Raw genomic sequence first — 22,440 nt, forward strand, 5'->3', positions numbered from 1 at the left:
TGCCATGCATATTTGATGCACTTTTCTCTTTGTATGAGACTGGGGAACATAGGACCCCTTTTCCCCGCTTTCCCCAAAAAGGGTCCTATGTTCCCCGATCTGTTACTTTTTCCACCATAACTGCCAAATTCCATGGCAAATGGGCCTAACCCTAACCCTAACCCTATTTAAAAAGCCAAAAAATGAACTGCAAAGTAACTAGAAAGTAGCTGCTGTGCAAATTTAAGTTTTGTACTGCTTGATCTAAGGTGGGCCATGTGACGGTAGGCCTGCTGGCCATGCTGAGAGTCTACCGGAAAGATTGATAGATTGCGGGGAACATAGGGAAATGCCCCAGGATACTTCCACATGTTTTTTATTTTTATTTTTTATAAATGACAGAAAATTATGACAACTTTAAGACTGCTAATGCTGAAAATAAATCTTTTCCAAGTATCATACAGAAAATAAAGTCTAAAAACAAACAAACTTTAAAGCATAAGTAATATCACTTTTTGAAGTATAGTTCAGCGAGAACATGATATCTATTTCGGGCCGTGTGGTCCACCTACACAGGTGTTTTCACTTGTCTAATTAGAGCTCTTCCAGCAGTGTGGGTGTGTTCACTGTGCTTGACTTTAATATTAGTTTTCTTGCACCTGCTCAGTTGAGAGAACTTTCTCCTTCAGCGTTCTTATTGCTCCATGAAGTTTCGTGGCCTCACATGTCCCAGCATAGCTCCGCCCCACCCGCTATATAAGCAGAGTGTAATCAGTTCGAGTGGAGACAGCTGTGTGGGTGTCAGCAATGCTACATTTAAAATCTAGTTAATGCTATGTTGTGATATTATAGCCTCATGTTTGTATTTCTTCTCTCTTTTCCACTCATTGCATTAGCGGAGGACTTGATTGACATTTGCTCAGGAATCAAACATATTAAGTACAAAGTATATCTTTGCGGAGCACGCTAACCTAGCTGGTGCTTGTGTGAAAAGGTTAGAAGTGGTCAGAAATTATATTCCCTGAAATGGCATTTAAAGGGCTAAATAACAGGCTTGGATTGGAGGGCGGCTCTTCCTTCTACACTGTTGATGGGTTGACCTCTGGAATAGAGAAACCTTTAAGCCTCATAATGGTAATATTTGCCAGAGAAATGGTTTGTTTTGTTTGACGTTGTATGGAAGATCACTTATGTCAGTAGCAATAGCTTCTTGGCTGCATTTTTGACTTCCATGCATTGTGTGGAAATGTTTTCACATTCAGCTGTCACCAAATCAGTTTTCCAAGTATACATTAACAATAGTCACATTTTGTTAATGTGTGGTCACACAGACCGGCGTGACAACACCTCCTAGTCCAGGACTTTGCTTGGTTGCTTTGTTCCTGGGTCTATTCTGCCCTACAAAGTCTAACTGCAGTAACTAGCAAAGGGTTAAACCGAGAGAAACAGCTTTAAAGTTGTTTTAACGTTTTTTTAATTGGCCAGCCTAATGAGTTAGGAAGGTCAGTGATATAACTCTTATTTCTACATGTATTAATGATGTAATTTTTATGCTCAAAAATCATGATGATTTATTTGACCTTTGACCCCAAAAATGTAGTTACTGCACTCTGGTTTTGCTGTAAAAGGTTCTAATAGTAATGATAAACAGAGTGCAGTAACTACAATGTTGTTTTCTTCTTTCAGCTTTTATATTTTGTTTTCATTAAATTAACATTTTCAAATTGATTTTGTTATAAATGTATTTAAAATTTTAACAACTCTATTCAAAGATTTGTGTATTCTAGACTTAATATTAGAAACTAATGTTTTAGTCTTAATATAATTTTATCTCACTTTTTTACTTCATCAATATCTAGATAATAATTTCCATTTAAAATAAACTTCTAATTTCTATTATTTTTATGTTTAAATTACATCAAACTGCTTATTTCTCGATTTAATAATCTTAATTTAATAAATCTTGTGAAGTGAAATTATCTGTCCATGCAGCAAGATCATTTCCCTCAGATTTTGTGTTTTTATCTTGTTTTTAGACACACCTTTTTTGCAGTGCATAATTAGGGATTTGTCTTTGTGACACCAGAGAACAAAAATATAAACCTTAGAAGCATTTAACGGCTGCATAACCTACTGTCAGGACATCCCCAAAACTGTCCGATCAATGAGTTTCCAGTCTGTATAACTCCATGTTCAGACCTATACTTTTTTCTCTTGGTCTGGATCAAATGAAATGCGCCCTTTTGGAAATGGCCAATGCCAATGTCCCTTGATGAGCATAAGGCTTTAGGTGCTATGAGTGTGTACTTAGGATGATTCCCCGCTGCAATCCATGAATGAGCCTGATAGCCGTGGCAGCGTGGATCAACTAATGATCTGTCCTCCCATCAGATCAATAGGCCAAAGTGTCACTGAGGGAGGGAGGAAGAGAGAGAAAGAAAGTGTAAGAGTATGTGATGGACAGAGAGGGAGCAAATCGTGAAGGAGAAAGAAGATGGAGTGTGGCTATTAGTGTGACCTCTCACCTTACAGCTCAATGTTTCAACGGGCAACGCTTGGTCAGAGGGCAGAGAAGGAGGAGAGTGAAGCTCTGATCCGTTTGGATGGATGCAGCCAGGTGGCCTCTCCAGCCAGAGAGCTCATCAGTCTCTGTCTCCACTCTGCCAGAGGGAGGAAGAACATCTCTGCTTCCATATCATGGAATAGCTTCCACATGCTGAGCATGGCTGGCCAGAGGGCTGCGTGTGCTCCAGTACAGTCGTGGTAATGGGACTCCACTACACTGATTATACTATTTGAGCAGATGCACTGTAAACTTGTCAATTGCCATTAACTTCAAGATTTCCTTTGCACACTTAGCATCTTTTTGGATGCAACATGGTCTCACAGGAATCCGTGAAATGGCCACGGAAACAGTCATATCCCGTGGCTATTCCAACATACAAAGTGATTATGTACATTCACTGGGTGAATATTTAGAAAATAAAGCATATATTTCTCGCTAGAAATGTAATCAAAATCCATTTTTATGCAGAAAGTCACGTGACTTGGAACAAACCAATAGGAAAAAATATCCATTGAATAGCCAAGGGATATGACTGTCATTAACTTGCATTGTAGCGAAATCTGTGTCAGTTTCACGGAAATTTGAGTTATTCCATGGCTATTCCACGGATTTTGAGTTAAGCGAATCTGTGGCTATTTCACGGATTCCTGTGAGACCAGGTTCCAAGGATGTGATACCAAAAATAATATGCAGTCGGTGGAATAACATCTTGACTTTAACGTGGCTGACCACATGTGTACAGCTCAGTTTATTCAGACATAAACTGAAACAAATGTCATTTTTTCCCTTTTCTGTTTCAGTGATGAAAATATCTCTCTATGAACCAATGTTACATCTTACAACGTACTCTGAGAGAGTGGACCTCTGCCAAGACATGCCCTATCTTACACTGCAAAAAAGTGTGTCTAAAAACAAGATAAAAACACTAAATCTGAGGGAAATCATCTTGCTGCATGGACAGATAATTTCACTTGACAAGATAAATTATCTCACACTTCTAAATCTAAATTTTTTTTTTATCTCGATAAGAAACAAATAATTTGCAGTGCACTCTGCTCGGGCCAGTTTCAGCTTTAACTGATCTTGTTTTAAGAGTTAATTTCTCATCTTAAGCGTTCAACATGCTTATTTCTAGATAATCTTAATTTAAGAAATCTCGTCAAGTGAAATTATCTGTCCATGCAGCAAGATCATTTCCCTCAGATTTAGTGTTTTTATCTTGTTCTTAGACACCCCTTTTTTGCAGTGTATACTGTTAACATTGGGATCTCATTTTTCCAATTGTTCCAACACCACATGAAGGCAACACAAAGGCCCCATCTCGCAATGTGGATGAAAGTGAAAAGCAATTAATGTATCCACCCAATGATAAGCATCCACTCCAAAGGGTTAATGGGTTCTTCCTTGGTCCATGCTACACCCTTCTACCAAGTTTAATAAAAAATTGGGTCAGCAGATTTTCCATAATCCTGCTGACAAACAGACAGCCCACTCTGAAAACATAACCTCTTTGGCAGAGGTTATGAAAATGACATAAAATTTAGTTTCCACCATAATGACAATGTACTGTTATTCAGCCTTTACATTACCATAGAACTGCCTCATTGTAAGCCCCACCCATACACTTGTATTTTTAAGCTGGATGGATGGTGACTGTAATGGCTGAGGTGGTGGGTAGTGGCGTCTGCCTCTGTCAGCATGACTCATGAGAAGCTATCTTTAATTACAGTGTGACAAAGGCCACAATCTTGTTGCCAGCGACTTTTTCCCTTAGCTGCATGAATCAGAAGCTCTTTAACAAATACCAAACAGCCCCTTTGTGAAAGAGCCAGCTTCTGTGAACCATTAATAATAATTGGAGGAATATTTATCCCCATGTGGCCTACACGTCTTGAAGATATGTGTGTGACTGCTGAGTAATTTGTGATGGCATTGTGATACTCCTGTTTTGGTTTGATTTTTGCATTCCAGATCCAGTGTTTTCAGGGTTGCAGAGGTCTTCGCAGGCTGAATAACATTATTTTGTTTGTGGCTAAGATAGCGTTTTTGTTATTTGGCGAAAACAATAATTACATTCACAGTCCCCACAGGTTTAGATGCTTGTAGTTATTTTGCTGTGGTACTATTAGGCATGGGAACTAAGAAATACATGTTGCTTTAACAATAAGCTTATATGACCGACCCTGAGTTAAATAATGTAAACAACAGAGACAAAAAACAAAGCACATAAAAAAGACTGCAAACAAAACACTGATAATGTATTCACACATTGTTTCACCCGCACTTGTTTGCGTTCAAAATCATCTCTCTAACATGAACAACCTTGACTATCAACCGCCTCAGTCACCAGCTAGTTTTTGCTCGAACACACACATATGCACCGTCTGCCGATCTGGCTGTGTAGAGGAAGAGAACTGTCTCTGCTGGTACTGTCACCTGCCCTTTTTCCCCTTGTCACCTACTGTGAGGAGCTGGTAAAAGACAATGGTGTTAAAACAGTGAGTGAGCAGCTCCATATGCACCTCACTGCGCTAAATCAACACTGAAGGTGCTGAACAGGGTTCTTCCTCTCCAAGCTTTTCCCCGCTCTGCCTTTTGCTAGTTATCTTTGTGAACCAAACATCCATTTACAGCCGTTTTTCTCAGTCACTTTGGTGCATTTCTCACATCACTATTAACATTTGCACAACAGTTAATGCATTTCTCAAAACAGTAGTGCAAACTGCAAAACCTAGTTGATAACCTGCAGAAGCGTGTCACTTGCTCAAAATGGATCATAGCTCATTCCTCAAAAGCAAGTATTCATGTCAATGAAAGTGTCAGTGACATCAAGATGAAAAGTGCTGACACCATGTTTATGGACAAGATAGTCAAATGTCTCTGTCATGTTTTCATTATGACAGTTTACTCTGGAAATGTTTTCAATGCTAAAAAGTCAGATCTTGGTGACATTACCAGAAAATGCTCCAGACAGACTATCTACTATTTACAGCCATTTGAAAACTACAGTAAAGTTACACATTACTGTATTTAGTGAGGTAACTGAGTACAACACACTGAATATGTTTCACATTTTTATTGCATATGCTCTTTTCAATTCTAATTTGTTTACAGCATTGTGCAAAAGAAAAAAGCACCCTTATTTACAACAAACATGGAGTCCCTTTGGGTAGAGCTGTGACAGTCCAGTGTCACAGTGTTGTAGAAATGCTCCACACTATGTCCTTCTGGTTCATATATGTTGTAAAGTGTTTATGGTTTATGGATTCAGCTCTGAGTGATTGTAGAGAAGTGGCTTATCATTGGTTCAACTAATGCTTCACACAACCCTTCTCATCAGTGAAAGCTGAGGTTCACCTGAGAGAAATTATTCAATTCCAAAGACATTTTCAGTAAAAAATAAAGATTTTAAAAAATGTATAAAATTAGCTCTACTGATTTTTACAACTACTTTTTTTGTATGTAATGACTCAATCAATGAAATGAGGACTATTAGTTTTATATGGAATGACTATTCAGCATTCACAAGTATAGTTAATTTTGACTGACATGACATAAGCTATGATAATGTTATAAAACAGCAGAGAGTTGTATGAAAGCACTTGAAGCATGTCTAAAAGCATTTGTAATGTGTTGTAAGGAGAAACTGCTACTATGACGAGCACAAATGACTAAATGTTGTGGAGGTTCAACTCACTGTTGTGCAAATGTTAATAGTGATGTGAGAAAAACTGTAACGCATAAACACACTGTTTCTAAGAGTTATTTTCTTTTCCCCCATTCAAATCAGCTTTAGTATTGTGTTTAATATTGAAGAATTGGGGGTGGGTGGGCAATTTCCCTCTATGCTTATAATGCTGACAGCTGCAGAAAAGCAAGTGCTGCAGTTTCTCTAATTATTTTCACCTTTCAAAATCATGAGCGTGGCCCCAGCTATACCTGTCCACCGTGTGAGCATGTGTGTCCTTTAGACACTTAGCAAAGAGGAAAGTGGAATGACTTTAACAACTCTTCATCTGCAGAGCTGGCCACTTGTGTCAAGAGGTCCTGACTGGAAATATTTCATTAAGCTGGAAGAGGGACGCTTGCCCAGCTTCTAATTAAAACTGTGTCCCCTGTTAGCAAAAGTGCTCTGCTGACGTGAGTGAATGTAAGGTGATTACCAGCCATGTATTGTCTTGAGGAGTGCATATTGTGAATGCAAAGGAATGTTATATGCATGTGTTGTGTACTTGGAACACACACCCCAGCTTCCCATCATATTATCACTCTTCCAGGTGGCTGCTGCAGTGTAATTTTAAGTGACGCTGATGCAACCAAGAGGTAACTCCACTCAACAGCTCAGGAAAAGTCAAGGCTGGTATAAGAACGGCCCCCGTGGACACACGACCGCAGGGCATCTCTTATTGACACTGCCGCAATTTTACAAAATTGACTGTAAAGCAGAGACACTGACGACAACGGAGGAAACTGAGAGTGTTTGAGGAGTGACTTAGATGACTTATGCAAGGACTCTGAAACAAACCTAAACTCCTGTATACAGGATAAGGCATACAAACCAATATAGTAAAGAAACTATAGACGGATGGATGGATGGATGGACGGACGGACGGACATGGATGGATGGATGGGTGGACATAGATAGATAAATGGATGGATGGACATGGATGAATGGATGGATGGATGGACATAGATAAATAAATGGATGGATGGATGGATGGATGGACATGGACGGATGGATGGATGGATGGATTGACATATATAGATAAATGGATGGATGGATGGATGGACATGGATGAATGGATGGATGGATGGACGGACATAGATAAATAAATAGATGGATAGACAGACATGGATGGGTGGGTGGACGGATGGATGGATGGATGGACATAGATAAATAAATAGATGGATGGACAGACATGGATGGGTGGACGGATGGATGGATGGACATAGATAGATAAATGGATGGATGGACATGGATGGATGGATGGATGGATGGATGGATGGATGGATGGATGGATGGATGGACATAGATAAATAACTGGATGGACAGACGGATGGACGGACATATATAGATAAATCGATGGATGGATGGACGGACGGACAGACAGATTCTGACCCTTTATTTACCTTTTGCTGTGAGGCAGCGTCCTCTAGGTTCAGTAGTAGTGATGTCTGGAGCACAGCAGGAAGTCAAGTGTTATAAAAAGTGACAAAGCCCACACATCTAGGTTGGGTTGGAACAGCAGGTCAAACAAACACATGAATCTCAGGTAGGAGACCAGTGTGGACTCAGGAGGTAGCAGGGAGCTGACTGCCCCCCATGGTGCCCTCGTGTTTGACAAAAACATGGCAATAGTGCCCTCCTGGTTGCCCTTATGGCAAATAAAACATGATAAGGTGCCCTCAAGGATGCCCTTCCGGTGAAGAAAACATGATGCAGTACCCCAGTGGGCAGACCTACCAGTGGAAAAGCAGGATAGAGTGCTCTCTAGGGTGGCTTGCCAGTAAAGAAAACATAATAATGTGCCTTTTAGCGTGCCATTTAAACCAAGAAAACACAAAGCAGTTTCATATAGGCTGCCCTAAATGCTAGAAAATGTTCTGTATACAGGTGCCCCACGGCATGCAGCTGGTGCCCTTATTATTTTAGCTGCCCCTTCAGGCAGCCTGATTCTACTTCTGCAACCATTGGCTGTGTCCCATATGAAACCAAAAGTCAGCGTTGACTTATTTGAACATACATGGTATCTACGTTAGTATATAACCATATCATGTAGTCTTTTAACCCAAGCCCTGATCCTTTCCAACACCTATCCAAGCAGCCTGTGGTTCACAATCTATTCGTTTTGGTATGGCGATGAGCAGACCAAGGTTATTACAGTTAACAAAAACTAACAAAATAACGAAAACTAGAATTGAAAAAACATTTCCGTTAACTGAAATAAAAATTAAAACAAGAGTTTTAAAAAAATCGACAACTAACTGAAACTGTATTATGTGGTTACGAAACTAACTTAAACTAGCTTAAATTAATGTTGAAAATGTTCTTTGTTTCGTTTTGGTTGATATGAAATCTATTTCATCTATCTGGTTTTATGACTTAATAACCTTATTGGGGCTGAGATGGATCAGACAAAGGAAATGAAGACATTTATTGTGACTTTTTTGAATCTCGCACCCAACAAATACCCCATTACAAAAAAACTGAAACTAACACTAAAACTAATAAAAACTAAACTAAAACCAAAAAATTAAAAAAAAATAATTAAAACAAGCAAACACACTCTAAAAAATAATTAAAACTAACTGAATTTGAAAACAAATGCAGATATTATCATGATCTGTTCCATAGAGCAGGGAAAGTTGCCACAATAACTAGACAATCTGCATGTTTGAAATAATTATCTAAAAACAATAAAACAATAAAACGATAATTTTACTACCATTTTGTGTACTTGTTATGAAAGTAAGGCGTAGCTTAGTCTCCCCAACATCCCGGAGTTTATCACTGTCATTACTCCAGTCCTGCTGATTTACTGTACCGCGTGAATTCAATTACCCATGGTTCTCTGTCATGCTGCCCAAGTGAGGAATGGCCTTCATTTCACCTGTACACTGTTGGCAGCCATCTGAACTGCTTTAGATGAGCTGTCCATAGACAAAGGGATGAGGCTTCCAAAAGAATCAATTAACAGATGGGGAAATACTGTACATGGGCCAGACTTTTGGGAAAGTTTTCTAGTCAAAGCAACTTTCCCTTTATCTTATTAACCCTCTGGGCCCACAAGGGGCATTTTCAGCCATATTTGTCATTTTTCACTTTTGTGTAAAAACATTTTCAGTAAAAAATGAAGATTTAAAAAAAAAGTATAAAATTAGCTTGACAGATTTTGACAACTAGTTCAACATTTTTGTATGTAAAGACTCAATAAATGAAATGAGGACTATTAGTTTTATATGGAATGACTATTCAGCTTTCACTATTCAGTATAGTTAATTTTGACTAACATGACATGAGCAATGATAATGTTATAAAACAGCAGAGAGTTGTATGAAAGCAATTGATGCATGTCTGAGTGCATTTATAATGTGTTGTAAGGAATGAGAAACTGCTACTATGATGAGCAAAAATGACTAAATGTTGTGGAGCCATATTTGTCATTTTTCACTTTTGTTTTGGCAATATTTTTTTTCTGTGATACTGCAAATGGCATGATTTTTGGAAGAAGGTTTTTTTCCTTGATATATTTTGTAATTCAAATTTCAATTTTTGTAATTTGTCTATAATACGCTGTGTACAAATTTACTACCCTTTCAGACCCTTTGAGCTGAAAATGTCCACCTCCAACAAAACGCTATAAAAGCTTTACAGATTCATATTTCTTTCTACTTTTTCCCACATAGACCTCTTAAACAACTTCCGCACTGCTCAAAACTACCAAACATTCAAAGATTTTGAGGATTTTAACCCTTTAAATGCCAGTATGATTACATGATGTCACTGTTTTCAATGAAAAAACACACAAAAATGTAGTTATTTTTCCATATCATAAATGATTTTTGGCTGGGGCATTGGTTTTTCAAAATCTTTTTTTGCCGCCTTCAGACTGCAGGCGAATCTGATTCAAATCAGATTCCTACTCAAATCCGATTTTTAGGGCTGACTGTCCACACAGTTTTTAGCAAGTGTCCAAATCGGATATGGCTCTGTTCAGACTGGGCCACATTATCGACTGATCTGACAGGTTGCTGTAGTAACGGCGTCAGAGCGTCTGACGTCATATAATTGCGACGGCGACAAGAACAACAACAACAAACATGATGGAGGCAGGTCACCTCAGTATATTGGCCTTATCACTGTCCAATAGAGGTGCAGAACATCTCAGACGCACCAGGGGAGAAACCGGGCGGATGGACGCCCCCGTCGGGCCCGTATTTCATGTGATTTGTGACTGTTCAGACTTCAAAAGAGCCATCCAGTTCCAATCTGGATTTTGGCTGGCAGTCTGAACGCGGCCTTTGTTCTTAATCTTTGACATAGCCATGACTGTGATAAGAAACAATGTCCCAGCCAAAAATAATTTATGATGTGGAAAATAACTAAATTCTGTGTGTTTTTTGTGTGCAATTAAACTGGCATTTAAAGGGTTAAAATGCCAAAAAACATTTGGTAGTTTTGAGCAGGGCAGAAGTTGTTTAAGAGGTTTATGCAGAAATGAACATTTTCAGCCCGAAGTGGACCCAGAGGGTTAATGTTTTGTTTTCATGGCAATAAAATAATCCTCAAGGAATCTGGTTATTGCAAAATGAATTAATATTTTGGTTTTACTATTAAATGTATCCACTGGAACACTACATTTAAGCCTTTGGTATGAAACATGTATTCACATAAGGTATAATAAATCTCTTTTATCACATGCCACTGATAAGACTCCTGACATATATGAAAAATAGCCCAGAATATACACCCTTTCTGCTCGATTTTCTGTATGTTGTTTTACTTCAATGCTTTTTTTGGGTGGCGGGTGGCACCGGGGTTTCCTCCCATGCACAGCTGTTGTTTTGTAACTTTATTTTTTCTTCTATAGTTTTTTTTCTCTGCAAATAACTCTGCTATATACCTCATTGCTGCGTTGATTGGTGCTCAGATTTATTTCCACAATATGCATTTATCATTCTTGGGGCCCCAGTGAAATGAAATTCCTCTCAGATTCATGTTGGGATCCTGCCAGAGTAAATATTGTTGTCTGCTGTTGGTGATTACACACAATTGTTCCTAAGCTATTAAATTAGCAAAACGGCTCTCCGTTAATGGAAACAAAAGCAAAAGCCATAGGAAGTCCAGCATTTCTGTAAAACTGTGTCTAATAGCAAGCAGGTGTGTGGTTCAAATCTGATCTCGTCACTTGTCTTCACTTTTCTTTAATGTGTCTATGTCCATAAATAAGTCATGCACTGATCAATTTGCAGAGTGAATCTTCCACCTCTGTATTGTAATGCCACTTCTCATGCCGTTGAACAACCCTTCTCCTGCCCTTGGTGCTGAGTATCAGCCTCGACGGCACATTCCCCATTGACTTTGACTCCTGAGGAGCAGCAAAGGAGCGATTCAAAGAAGTCCTCAGCAGGGAGGGTCAGGCAGAACAGAATACAGATCAGGGGAGCGCTTCTTTTGCTCATATTTGTCCTTGGAGAAGAGTGAAAGAGAATAGATAACACTGCTCAAGTCTGCAACTTTTGACTGTGGGACTGGATTCTGGATAATAGACATGCTTTGTCATTCTTTTTTATTCTTATGAGCCTGCTACCATGAGCTGATACTTTCTGGTCATACAGCATCTTTGTTAGAGGTAGACCGATATATCGGCCGGCCGATATTTGCGTTTTTCACTTATATCGGCATCGGCCAAAACGTGCGTGTGTTCGCTGCTGCTGATACCAAAAAAAAAAAAAAAACATCAAAAACGATTTTACGGTGAAAAACTGCTAAACCACGACAGTAAAAGACCATAAAATGATAAATGGGTTAATTCAGTTTCAGTAACAATGAAACACCGTAAATGTATATATCAGCCAAACAGTATTTCTTGGTATTATTTTTTGAAAAATACATTACTCTACTGTAAAATGCACTGTAATATGTATTAAATGTAATATATAAACAAGCCATCACTGTCATTTTTGCATTTATCTTTTGTAAAAAAATATTTTTCTCACTGTTAGATATACTAAACACCATATCTCGAACAAAAATATACTGTAATATTTAATGGTAAAATCTTTTTAAATATATATATATATATATATATATATATATATTAATATATATATATATATATATATATATTTTTTTTTTACAGTGAATATGTGGACTCATCTAAGGCGTCACCACCCTGATGCCTATAAGAACATACACATTGTTTGCTATCCAACTGTTAATATGTTTTGTTTGTTTTGTTAATAATAAATGTTTCTTTTTTTGTTTAAATTGAGACGTGTGTAACATTTGTTATCATTGTGTCATTTTTATCATGTAAATGAAGGGAGAAAAGGCAATATCGGCTTCAAGAATCGGCCCAAAAAAATCGGCAGCACATATCGGGGATCGGTTAAGACTGATGTCAAAATAATTGGTATCGGCATCGGCCTTATAAAACCCGTATCGGTTGACCACTTATCTTTGTATGCATGCAGCGTTGCAGAATGTACTTTACAAACGCCATTATTTACCCGTTGGTGTCCTTCAGGCAGGTCCTGATATGAAAATTCCATAGTACAATTATGTGAGTCAAAGTTATCTCTGTATACAGTATTATCTTGGTAATTACTAAAGTCAGATAACATTATTGTGTGTACATAAACATGTCAGTAGAGGGGCGTGTGTGCTTACTTTGCTTCACTGTGTATACACATTTTCTCTGATTTTGTCACACTTCTTATCAGACACTAATTTAAAAAACCTTGACTATTGATGGCATGTGGTGTTATATAATAGTGGAGAAACAGTCTAATCTCTCCTCCCCCCTCCCTCCTCAGGTAACTACCAGCTCTCTCCGACTGTGAACATGCCGCAGGATGACATAGTGATGATCGAAGACGATAGGCCGCCCCTGCTTCCTGCCCTCTCCGACCAATCGTCCTCCAGTTCCCACGATGACATGGGCTTCGTGGGAGAGAACCCGGTGCCCTGGATCCACGAGCTGCCGGGTCAGAATGAATGGTGAGCAGCGGGGTGTTTTTACTTTGCGGTGGAGTCGGCTGAATTATTTATAACTTGGTGGACTTAAGACAGGCCCTCTGTGGAAGAAAGCAGGATATTTGTATTTTCAGTTAGAGTGTGCCGGAGCTTTAGGTTAGGATGGTGTGGGTTTGTATGTGAGGGTTCCTGATGGTCAATATGAATAAGGGCCGGGACTCGATTAAAAAAATGAATCTAATTAATTAGAGGCTTTGTAATTAATTAATCGAAATTAATTGCATTTTAATCACATATAAATATTTGACCTGAGTGAATTTTTTTCACATGGATTTTTAGTATACCATTGAATAATGACTGAATACATACGCTTAAGCAACAAAAAATATTGTTTATTTTTGTTCAAGTCCAACAGACCAGTGCTATTTTGGCCATTAAGCGTAGCAATAGCATATTTAGAAATATAGTACATTTCAGAAATTCAGGTAGCCTATAGGTAGGTAGACCTTCTGTAAACTATAATACTTTGTTTTTTTAAGTAAAACACAATCCATGCTAGCTACCACACTAGCCGCTAGCTGCTATATGTTTTGCATTGAGGTGATACTTGAGGCTCGATGTGCTGCGGTGATATGTGATTTCCTTGTTGCATAGCAACACAACCATGCTCTCATCGACGCTTCCATCCGTTGGTTTTTTGTAACAAAATGTCCCATCATCCACGGGGCCAACCAAAGCGTCTCATCAGCTTCTTCCTTCATGTTCACTGTGGTTTGTTGTTGTCTGAACTCATGAACGCTAGTTGGTGCTCCAGTATTATCGGTCCACCTGAAACTCATCCAGTGAGAAACGTTCCGCGGTGCAAAAATAAATGCGATTAAAATGCGTCAATTATTTTAACACGTCCATTTTTGTGTAATTAATTAATCTTAATTAACGTGTTAAAGTCCCGGCCCTAATAATAATATAATTAATCTGGACTGTCACTGAATAGTGGTGAAATGAACTAAGTACATTAACTCAAGTATAATATTTAAGTACAATTTGCAGTGCTTGTACTTTACTTACTTAATGCTACTTTATACTTCTACTTCACTACATTTTGAAGGCATATATTGAACTTTTTACCCCACTACATTAACATAATACATATTTTATCATGATGTGCTATTATTAAGCTATTATTAGCTTATCATATTAAGATACCCAAAGTAATTAAAATTAGTTCAACCTTTATCAGCTGCAACAAAAAAGTGATTAACATATTAACTCATCGTTAATTATAATCCAGTCATATAATATATTTAATATTTTCCATTCTGCACAATGAGTTATTTTTCTGATTGAACCTTTAGTTTATTTTAATGCTAATACTTTTGTAGTTTAACACACAACCCTGATTCCAGAAATGTTGGGACACTGTGTAAAACATCAATACAAACAGAATGCATTAGATATTTGCATAAAGATCAAAAGATCCAGGAATCAGGGCTCTGAATAAGATTTTGATGACTATTTATTTCAATGCTAATACTGCTGTGCTTCACTTTTAAGATGTTACATGCAGGACTTTCACTTGACCCGACTAAGTTTTTATATTCTATATATTTGCACTAAATGAATTTCATTCAGTTTAGCAGGTTTTCCTCAAATAACTTGTTTTTGATCATCATACATCCTATGTTTTTGTTTTAATGTCTTACTTTTTGAATAAAAAACCCTTTTTTGAATCAATACACTTCCAATGCACAAGGTTATTTTTGACCCATGTTGTTCATTAGAAGGTGTTTATATGTTGTCATCAATTCACCAACTCACCAATTTAAAACCTGACAAAGAAGGAACACATATATTATATTATATTATATTTTGTTAAATTGGTGTTTTTCCAATGGAAATTATTATTTGGTGGCTCTATTAAGTCTCAAATATTAAATTATGTGATTTTCCAATTTAATCTGGTGGTTCTAACAACTCTTTGAAAGTTAAACCCTAATTAAATAAATCTAATAAGACAAACATAGTTATTAAAATTGTTAATTTAGTGTATCACTTTTTTTTATCACTACACTTCTAATGCACAAGGTCATTTTTGACCCATGTGTGTAAACTTGATGTTATAATACAAAAACTATTTTTCTTTATAAAGTATGAAAGGAAAATGGAAATAATGATCTGTTGTAATAATAATTAAAAAAAAAAAGATATTCAAACACACAGCCAGCATTAAATAACATGGGAAATGAATCCGGGCCATTTTGGACCCATGTTGTGCATTAGAAGGTGCTTATATGTTGTGAATCAAAGAGTTAAGTACAAAACTTTAGTTCTTCCACCTCTGCACCACTAGCACTGAGAGGGGGGAGTAGAGTTTCCTGGACAAATCTAAAAAAACACAGAATCATGTTTCTTGATTTAATATTCTGCAGAAATTGGTGGAAAATAATGTAAAGATGTGGTTTTACAGGAATATATATGAATGCATTTTCAGTGATTGCCTACATTTATTACATAATGCGATGGCGTTCCTTAATAGTCTGAACCAGACTATTTGCCTTAATGAGGCAGGAAATAACATTTTCATATCGTATCCTAAGTCTGTTACAGGAAAGTAATGACATTTTGCACCCGGGCTGCGTTTAGAATCACAAAGTGTTGGTAACTTTTGGATACATTTGCAGTAGTGGAAGGTGTGAGAGTATGTGTACTATACGTAGCAAAGCATGTGTGGCTCTGTGTGTGTTTGTGTGTGTGTGTGTGTGTGTGTGTGTGTGTGTGTGTGTGTTAAATAATGGATGTCCCAGCAGGAGTAAGTCAGTGAGTAAAAAAAAACTGATACAATACCTCCACCTCTCAAACCTCAACCCCCTGTGGGATTTCAGCAACCCCACTCCGTCTACAGACTGCAGCCTGACTGGAGCAGCACCCTCATAATAAAATATGAAGCCAAGTCTCTTTAGTCCCTTATAGACTAAGAAAAAACAGAATGAGATTCCAGCATTGCAGCACACCTTTTTCTTTTATTTTTATTTTTTTACTGTCATCACTTCAAGGCTGCTGTTTAGAACAGGAAGTTGTAGCTGTTCCTACTTAAAGGTATAATCATCTACTCTAAAATTACTCATGGCATTTCCTGTATGATTGCAGAGTACATGTACAGTTAATGTAAAGACAAGGCATCCAATCACTTCCTCATTCTCATCTGAATGGCAGTCAGGGGCAGCTTTATCACTACATGTAGGTTGTTATTAACCCTTTTTTGCTATTTATGATGAGTATTTTTTTTATTTATAAAGATTTTCTTTGTCATGATTGGCTGCTCTTGGAATTCCACAACAGAACCACAGACTTTTTTTTTCTCAAGGTGAAATGCTGGCTGACACGAATAGAGATGCTTGGTTTCTTTCTTTCTTTTTTTAGTATTTTTATTTTTTTCTCCCTGGAGACTCTCTCTCTCTCTCTCTCTCTCTCTCTCTCTCTCTCTCTCTCTCTCTCGCTCTCTTTCTCTCTCTCTCTCTCTCTCTCTCTCTCTCATTTATTATGAATGAGTAGATTTGCTCAGCATGCCTGTTGTTCATGTGATGTCAGAGGTTTGTCATAGTGGATTAGGTCCACAGCATATGGCTGAAGCGCACCCAAACTTCCTCACACACCATTTACACATGCACACACACACACACACACACACATGCACGTGCATCACACGTGCACACGAGGCAGAAGTGCGCTATGTACCACTGCCTTGGGTTATTGTGAATAATTCATGTCCTCAAAGTCACACACACACATATACACACATTCTCTTTCACTCAAATGCTAACAGCTGCTTAAATGCACCAAGTGTGTATCCTCTTTCTTACTGGTTCTCATTTTCCTTTTCAAGTACCCCAACAGCCCTACACACACACACACACACACACACGCGCACACGCGCACACACACACACACACACACACACACACACACACACACACACACACACACACACACACACACACACACACACAGCGTTAACAGGCACACTGAGCCAGCAGGGGATGTGGGTCAGCCAGACTCCAATGTATTGGAACTGTTACTTTTTAATTAAGCTCTTGCAACAGTGCAGCCAGGGCCCGGTACGTATTGAATATGTATTGTGCAGAGCTGTGAAAGTCTCACCTCTGGCCTCCAGTATTATGCAGCCTTCCCTCCTCATGGGAGGCGCCTTGCCAAGGCCACAGCTATACACCTACAGTGCATACACAAAGCACAAAAGTAGCTGGTTGGCTTGTAAAATCATTGTAATTCAGGCTCTTTCTCTTCTTGTCCTTCTCTCACCCGGTGGAATTTAACAAACTGATTTTTTTCTCTTTCATTTCCTTTATTATTTTATTTCTTTTCTTCGCGCCGTATGTGACTTTGTTCACACACCGAATAGCGAGCCAGTTGGCTTGTAAAATTAATTTAATCCTGGCTTACTTTGCTCTGGTAATGTTGGGGTAATCAAAAGGTCATTCTAGCATATGGTAGTGGTTATTATAAAGTAAATAACAACTAATGCAAACTAAAATGATTTTATAATCTTCTCACGTCTCTCTTTTAGAATTTCCTAAACATACATTGTTATCTCTCCCTGTGTAATACTTCAGTCCTCTCCTCAGCAGGGTTCTAGTGAGTGATAGCCCGTGTGTTATTGTGTTAACGTGTAGGCCCCAAGATAAATGGTTGTTTTGGAGGCAGGAATCCCATCTCACACAAGACACATAAATTGACCTACTTTTTTTTCTTGACATCCCTAGCCAGTATCTAATGGCTGTGTGTTCAGTGCATACATGGTTGTTGTTAGTTCACTGTGTGAAGACATGCGCCTGTTTTACCTCCTTTTGCAGGTACTTAGAGCTGTCCTGTTGTTATGAAGCACATCAGCTTTACAGGCCTCAAATGATCATAAAACAGGCTATAAATATTACAGCCCTATGCTTTTAGATGTTTGTTAAAATGCTAATGCACAAATATCTGAGCTTGTATTTGTTGCCGCTCTATTATAGACTGTTTTATTAGTTTTGCTGTTAATACTCTGACTGCTTTTTATCAGCTAGAAGGTGGTGCTGCTGATGCTTGTGAACAGGAGTTGGCTGCTGGTTCAAATCAGACCAGGGGCCTGGACACAGTGGTGGTTCTAGACCAATTTTACTGTGGGGGCCAAGGAGAGGCCAGTGTTTAATCAGAGGGGCACATTAGCACATTAAAAAATGCAACATGGTCTCACAGATCCGTGAAATAGCCACGGATTCGCTTAACTCAAAATCCGTGGAATAGCCACGGAATCACTCAAATTTCTGTGAAACTGACACGGATTTTGCTACAATGCAAGTTAATGACAGTCATATCCCGTGGCTATTCCAACATACAAAGTGATTATGTACATTCACTGAGATGATATAAAAAAACATATATTTCTCGCTAGAAATGTAATCAAAATCCATTTTTATGCAGAAACTAATTCAAAATATTAATTTTTTCACTAAAAATTGAGAGAACTGTCCGCCATGTTTTTTGTTCTGACCGCCGGAACCTTGAAAGTCACGTGACTTGGACACAAACCAATCGGAAAAAATATCCATGGAATAGCCACTATTCATTAACTTGCATTGTAGCGAAATCCGTGTCAATTTCACGGAAATTTGACTGATTCCGTGGCTATTCCATGGATTTTGAGTTAAGCGAATCCGTGGCTATTTCACGGATTTCTGTGAGACCAGGTTCAAAAAACGGCAAAGATGATATTTAAGCATTCAAAACCTTTATTTTAGCTTATTTAAACATCTCATTTAAGTATATTTGGAAGATACAAATACATTGATTTAAACAATGAGACTCACCAACAATAACAGTTTTTTTTGTATGACAATGAGATATTGTTTGAACAAAAAAAGGTAAGAATTGTTCCGTCGTTCGTTATAAATTCATCATTTTATTATTAATTTGACACAGGGGCCACAGCAGGGGCCTAAGGTTTCTTCACAGGGGCAGGGGCCCCTGTAGGCCCCTGTGTAGAACTGCCACTGCCTGGACATGATCAGGATTTGTGGTTAGCATAGTAACTTCAGGGTTGACCTGGGGCTTTCTGTCTTATGATGGTAGTTCACTTCTTGCATCACCATAGTAAGTTATGCTGAACTCCTAACCTGCTCCTCAGTATGTTTTATGCTGGGCTTACACCAAAAGATTTCCCCAGTCCCAGACTAAAAACTGGAAGTCTTTAGTAAATCTAGGAGTTTTACTGAAGTCACAGCGCTCCCGTCATCTCCATGGTTAAGTTTAAGGTAGTAATCTGCTCTGTTTCATATCAGTCTTTTCCTAGTCTTGGGTTTGGATCATATCAAACGTGTTTGATATTATCTCAAGTCTCAGTGACGTAACACAATCACCAACCAATAGATGAGCGGGGGAAAGGTCCCCGGTTCCAGACCGGCCTGTAAAACCACTTCCACAGGAAAAAGGAACATCACAATAATGCTAGTAAGCTCAGTCCTCAATAAAAATATAGTGATGTCATATATTTAGATTTTGGGGGGCGCTGTTTCTTAGTAAAGAGAACAGTAAGGAGACCCAGTTAAAATGTATGAATAAATATATAGCCTACATAAATAAGTAATAGATAATGTATGATGAACTAAATGAAAGTTGATAGAACTGATAAATATGATTATTCAATTAAACACATTATAATTAAATAGGACATAAATGTATATCAAGAATTCATTTCTAAATGTTCCTTTCTTTTATTCTTCCTTATATCTATTTTTACTGTAAAATAGTCAACTTTTCATGTCAGAAGAACAGAAACCTTTTTTCAGCTTTGTGAGGGGCGTCTTCTCTTCTTTTTTTTTTTTTCAACACAAACCACTGCACACACTAAACTGCACTGCTTCTCCTCCATTTGTATGTTTTTAATAAGAGCATGATGGGAAAAAAATGTAATGGTTGGAAAAAATGATAAAAAAATCTAGTTGTAGTCTTGTAAATAGTGACCCTGAAAGATTCACAGTCTGTCTAAAGTCCCAGTCCGATACTAAAAACTCTTTAGATGTGAGCAGGTGTGAGCTGATAGTTTTCCAGGAGTCTTTTCCAAATATTTTCAAAGTCTTCTGGTGTATAGGTAGGATTAGATAAGAGATCAATGACTAATAAATTCTCTTGAAAATAAGTAATAAAACAGATTGTGGCCAGAGGGACTGACTTCTGTGTGTCAGCTGTATGTGTGCAGTAGTTGTGCAGTTACAGTACCGCAGACTGTCTGCATGTCAAAGTCATTACATTGTGTTTTTATATAGATATCCTACAAGAGAGGCTGAGTGAAGCACTGAAACCTTGTTCTGTTGTACTATGAAAGTGAGCCTCATTACAAATTTTAATTATGTTTTATATAGATTTTTTTTATTTTCTCACCAAGTCTGTTTAACACTGCCTCGGCTCAAAGGATAAAGCTACAATTGTCCTACACGCTATGAGGGTATATCTAAGCAACACATTAATTTCACTGTAGACACAAATGTAATTATATTCAATTATATTCTATCGTGCCCTTTGGGGCAGTGATATTATAAGACAGAAACTGGATAATGCTCCTGTGATATATTTAGTTTAATTACCACACAGTGACATTTCAAGCATTAAGCTCTTCTTCGATTTTTTTCCCATCTTTGACATGTTTTTCTGTCCAGCACCCTCGTGTTTGGTGCCTTTGGTAACTTTTTTTGCAGTCATATAATCAGCCGATGAATTTACGCATTCACACAGTCTGCAATTTTTGGCCAGCTGTCTTTCCAGCGTTAAGCAGCTGCAGCTGTGTTGCCTTTAGCCGGGATTATGTGTTTAACTTCTTTGTATTTGTCTAATATTATATTTTGCTTTAAATATAGTAGACCTGTACTGCCCTACAAAGTCTAACTGCAGTAACTATGCAACGGTAAAACTGAGAAAAACAGCTTTAAAAAAATGTTTTTATGTTTTTTAACTGGTCAGCCAAATGCGTTATAGGCAGATAAGTGATATTACACTTATTTCTACATGTATTGATGATGTAATTATTATGCTCAAAAATCATGATTATTTATTTGACCTTTGACCCCCAAAATTGATTTACCGCACTCTGGATTTGCTGTCAAAGGTTCTAATAGTAATGATAAACAGAGTGCAGTAACTACAATGTTGTCATCTTCTTCCAGCTTTAATTTTTTGTTTTCAGTGAATAACCATTTTCAAATTGATTTTGTTATAAGTGTATTTAAAAGTGTTCAATAACTTTTTTCAATGATTTGTGTATTTTAGACTTAATATTGTTGTAAGTAATGTTATATTTTAGTCTTAATTTTATTTTTATCTCACTTTTATCTCACTTAATCACGATCTAGATAATAATTTCCCTATCAAATAAACTATATATATATATATATATATATATATACGTAAATATATATATATATATATACGTATATACATATATATATGTATGTATATATATATATATATATATATATATATATATATACATATATGTATATATATATATATATACATATATGTATATATATATATATATATATATATATATATATATAGGTTTTGAGTTGGATTTTGTAGTTACTGCAATTTTTATATATTTATTTCTCCAAAATAAAGCAAAATTTAAATCTAAAACTTTGTCACAAGATAGAACAGACATCAAGGAGTTCATTTTTAGTTCAAACTTTATAATTATTATTTCGACCAATAATGTAGTTACTGCTGTTAGGCTTTGTAGGGCAGTATATGTGTTTGTCATTGGTCATATGCTGCCCATTTTTATGTGAACTTGTCAATAACTAGATTGATCAACCCTGGGTTGACTTACCAAGTTATGAACCACACTTGTAGGATACTTTATCTTGTTTTTGGTTGTTAACATAAAGAAACCCTGTGAATGTTTCATTCACTTTACAGGGCCCAGGTGGTACAATAAATCACTGAAATCCTCCTTCAGTGATATGGCTACTTGTCAGGCACATGTAGAGGCTGTGGTTGCTGGTTTGGTCCAGGATGTGTGCAGGGTTGTGTGATGGAAGCCAGCATGTGTCTTCTGTCTGCTCTTACTGGATAAATAAAGGTTGTAAGTTATTACTTTGCATATCTGCACTAAGTTGATTTGAGCATTTGGTCGTGACCCGTCACATTC

At 37.4% G+C, this 22,440-nt stretch overlaps 1 protein-coding gene across 1 annotated transcript in view; it reads left to right on the top strand.

Annotated features, from left to right (window-relative positions):
- Window positions 1–22,440, top strand: part of LOC131962165 (partitioning defective 3 homolog) — a 572,304-nt gene that overhangs the window by 340,051 nt on the left and 209,813 nt on the right. The window contains exon 16 of the mRNA XM_059327127.1: window positions 13,085–13,268. Coding sequence (XP_059183110.1) covers window positions 13,085–13,268 — 184 coding nt within the window. The remainder of the gene's footprint in view (window positions 1–13,084; window positions 13,269–22,440) is intronic.

The sequence above is a fragment of the Centropristis striata genome, chromosome 23 (genome assembly GCF_030273125.1).
Source record: "Centropristis striata isolate RG_2023a ecotype Rhode Island chromosome 23, C.striata_1.0, whole genome shotgun sequence".
Taxonomy (NCBI): domain Eukaryota; kingdom Metazoa; phylum Chordata; class Actinopteri; order Perciformes; family Serranidae; genus Centropristis; species Centropristis striata.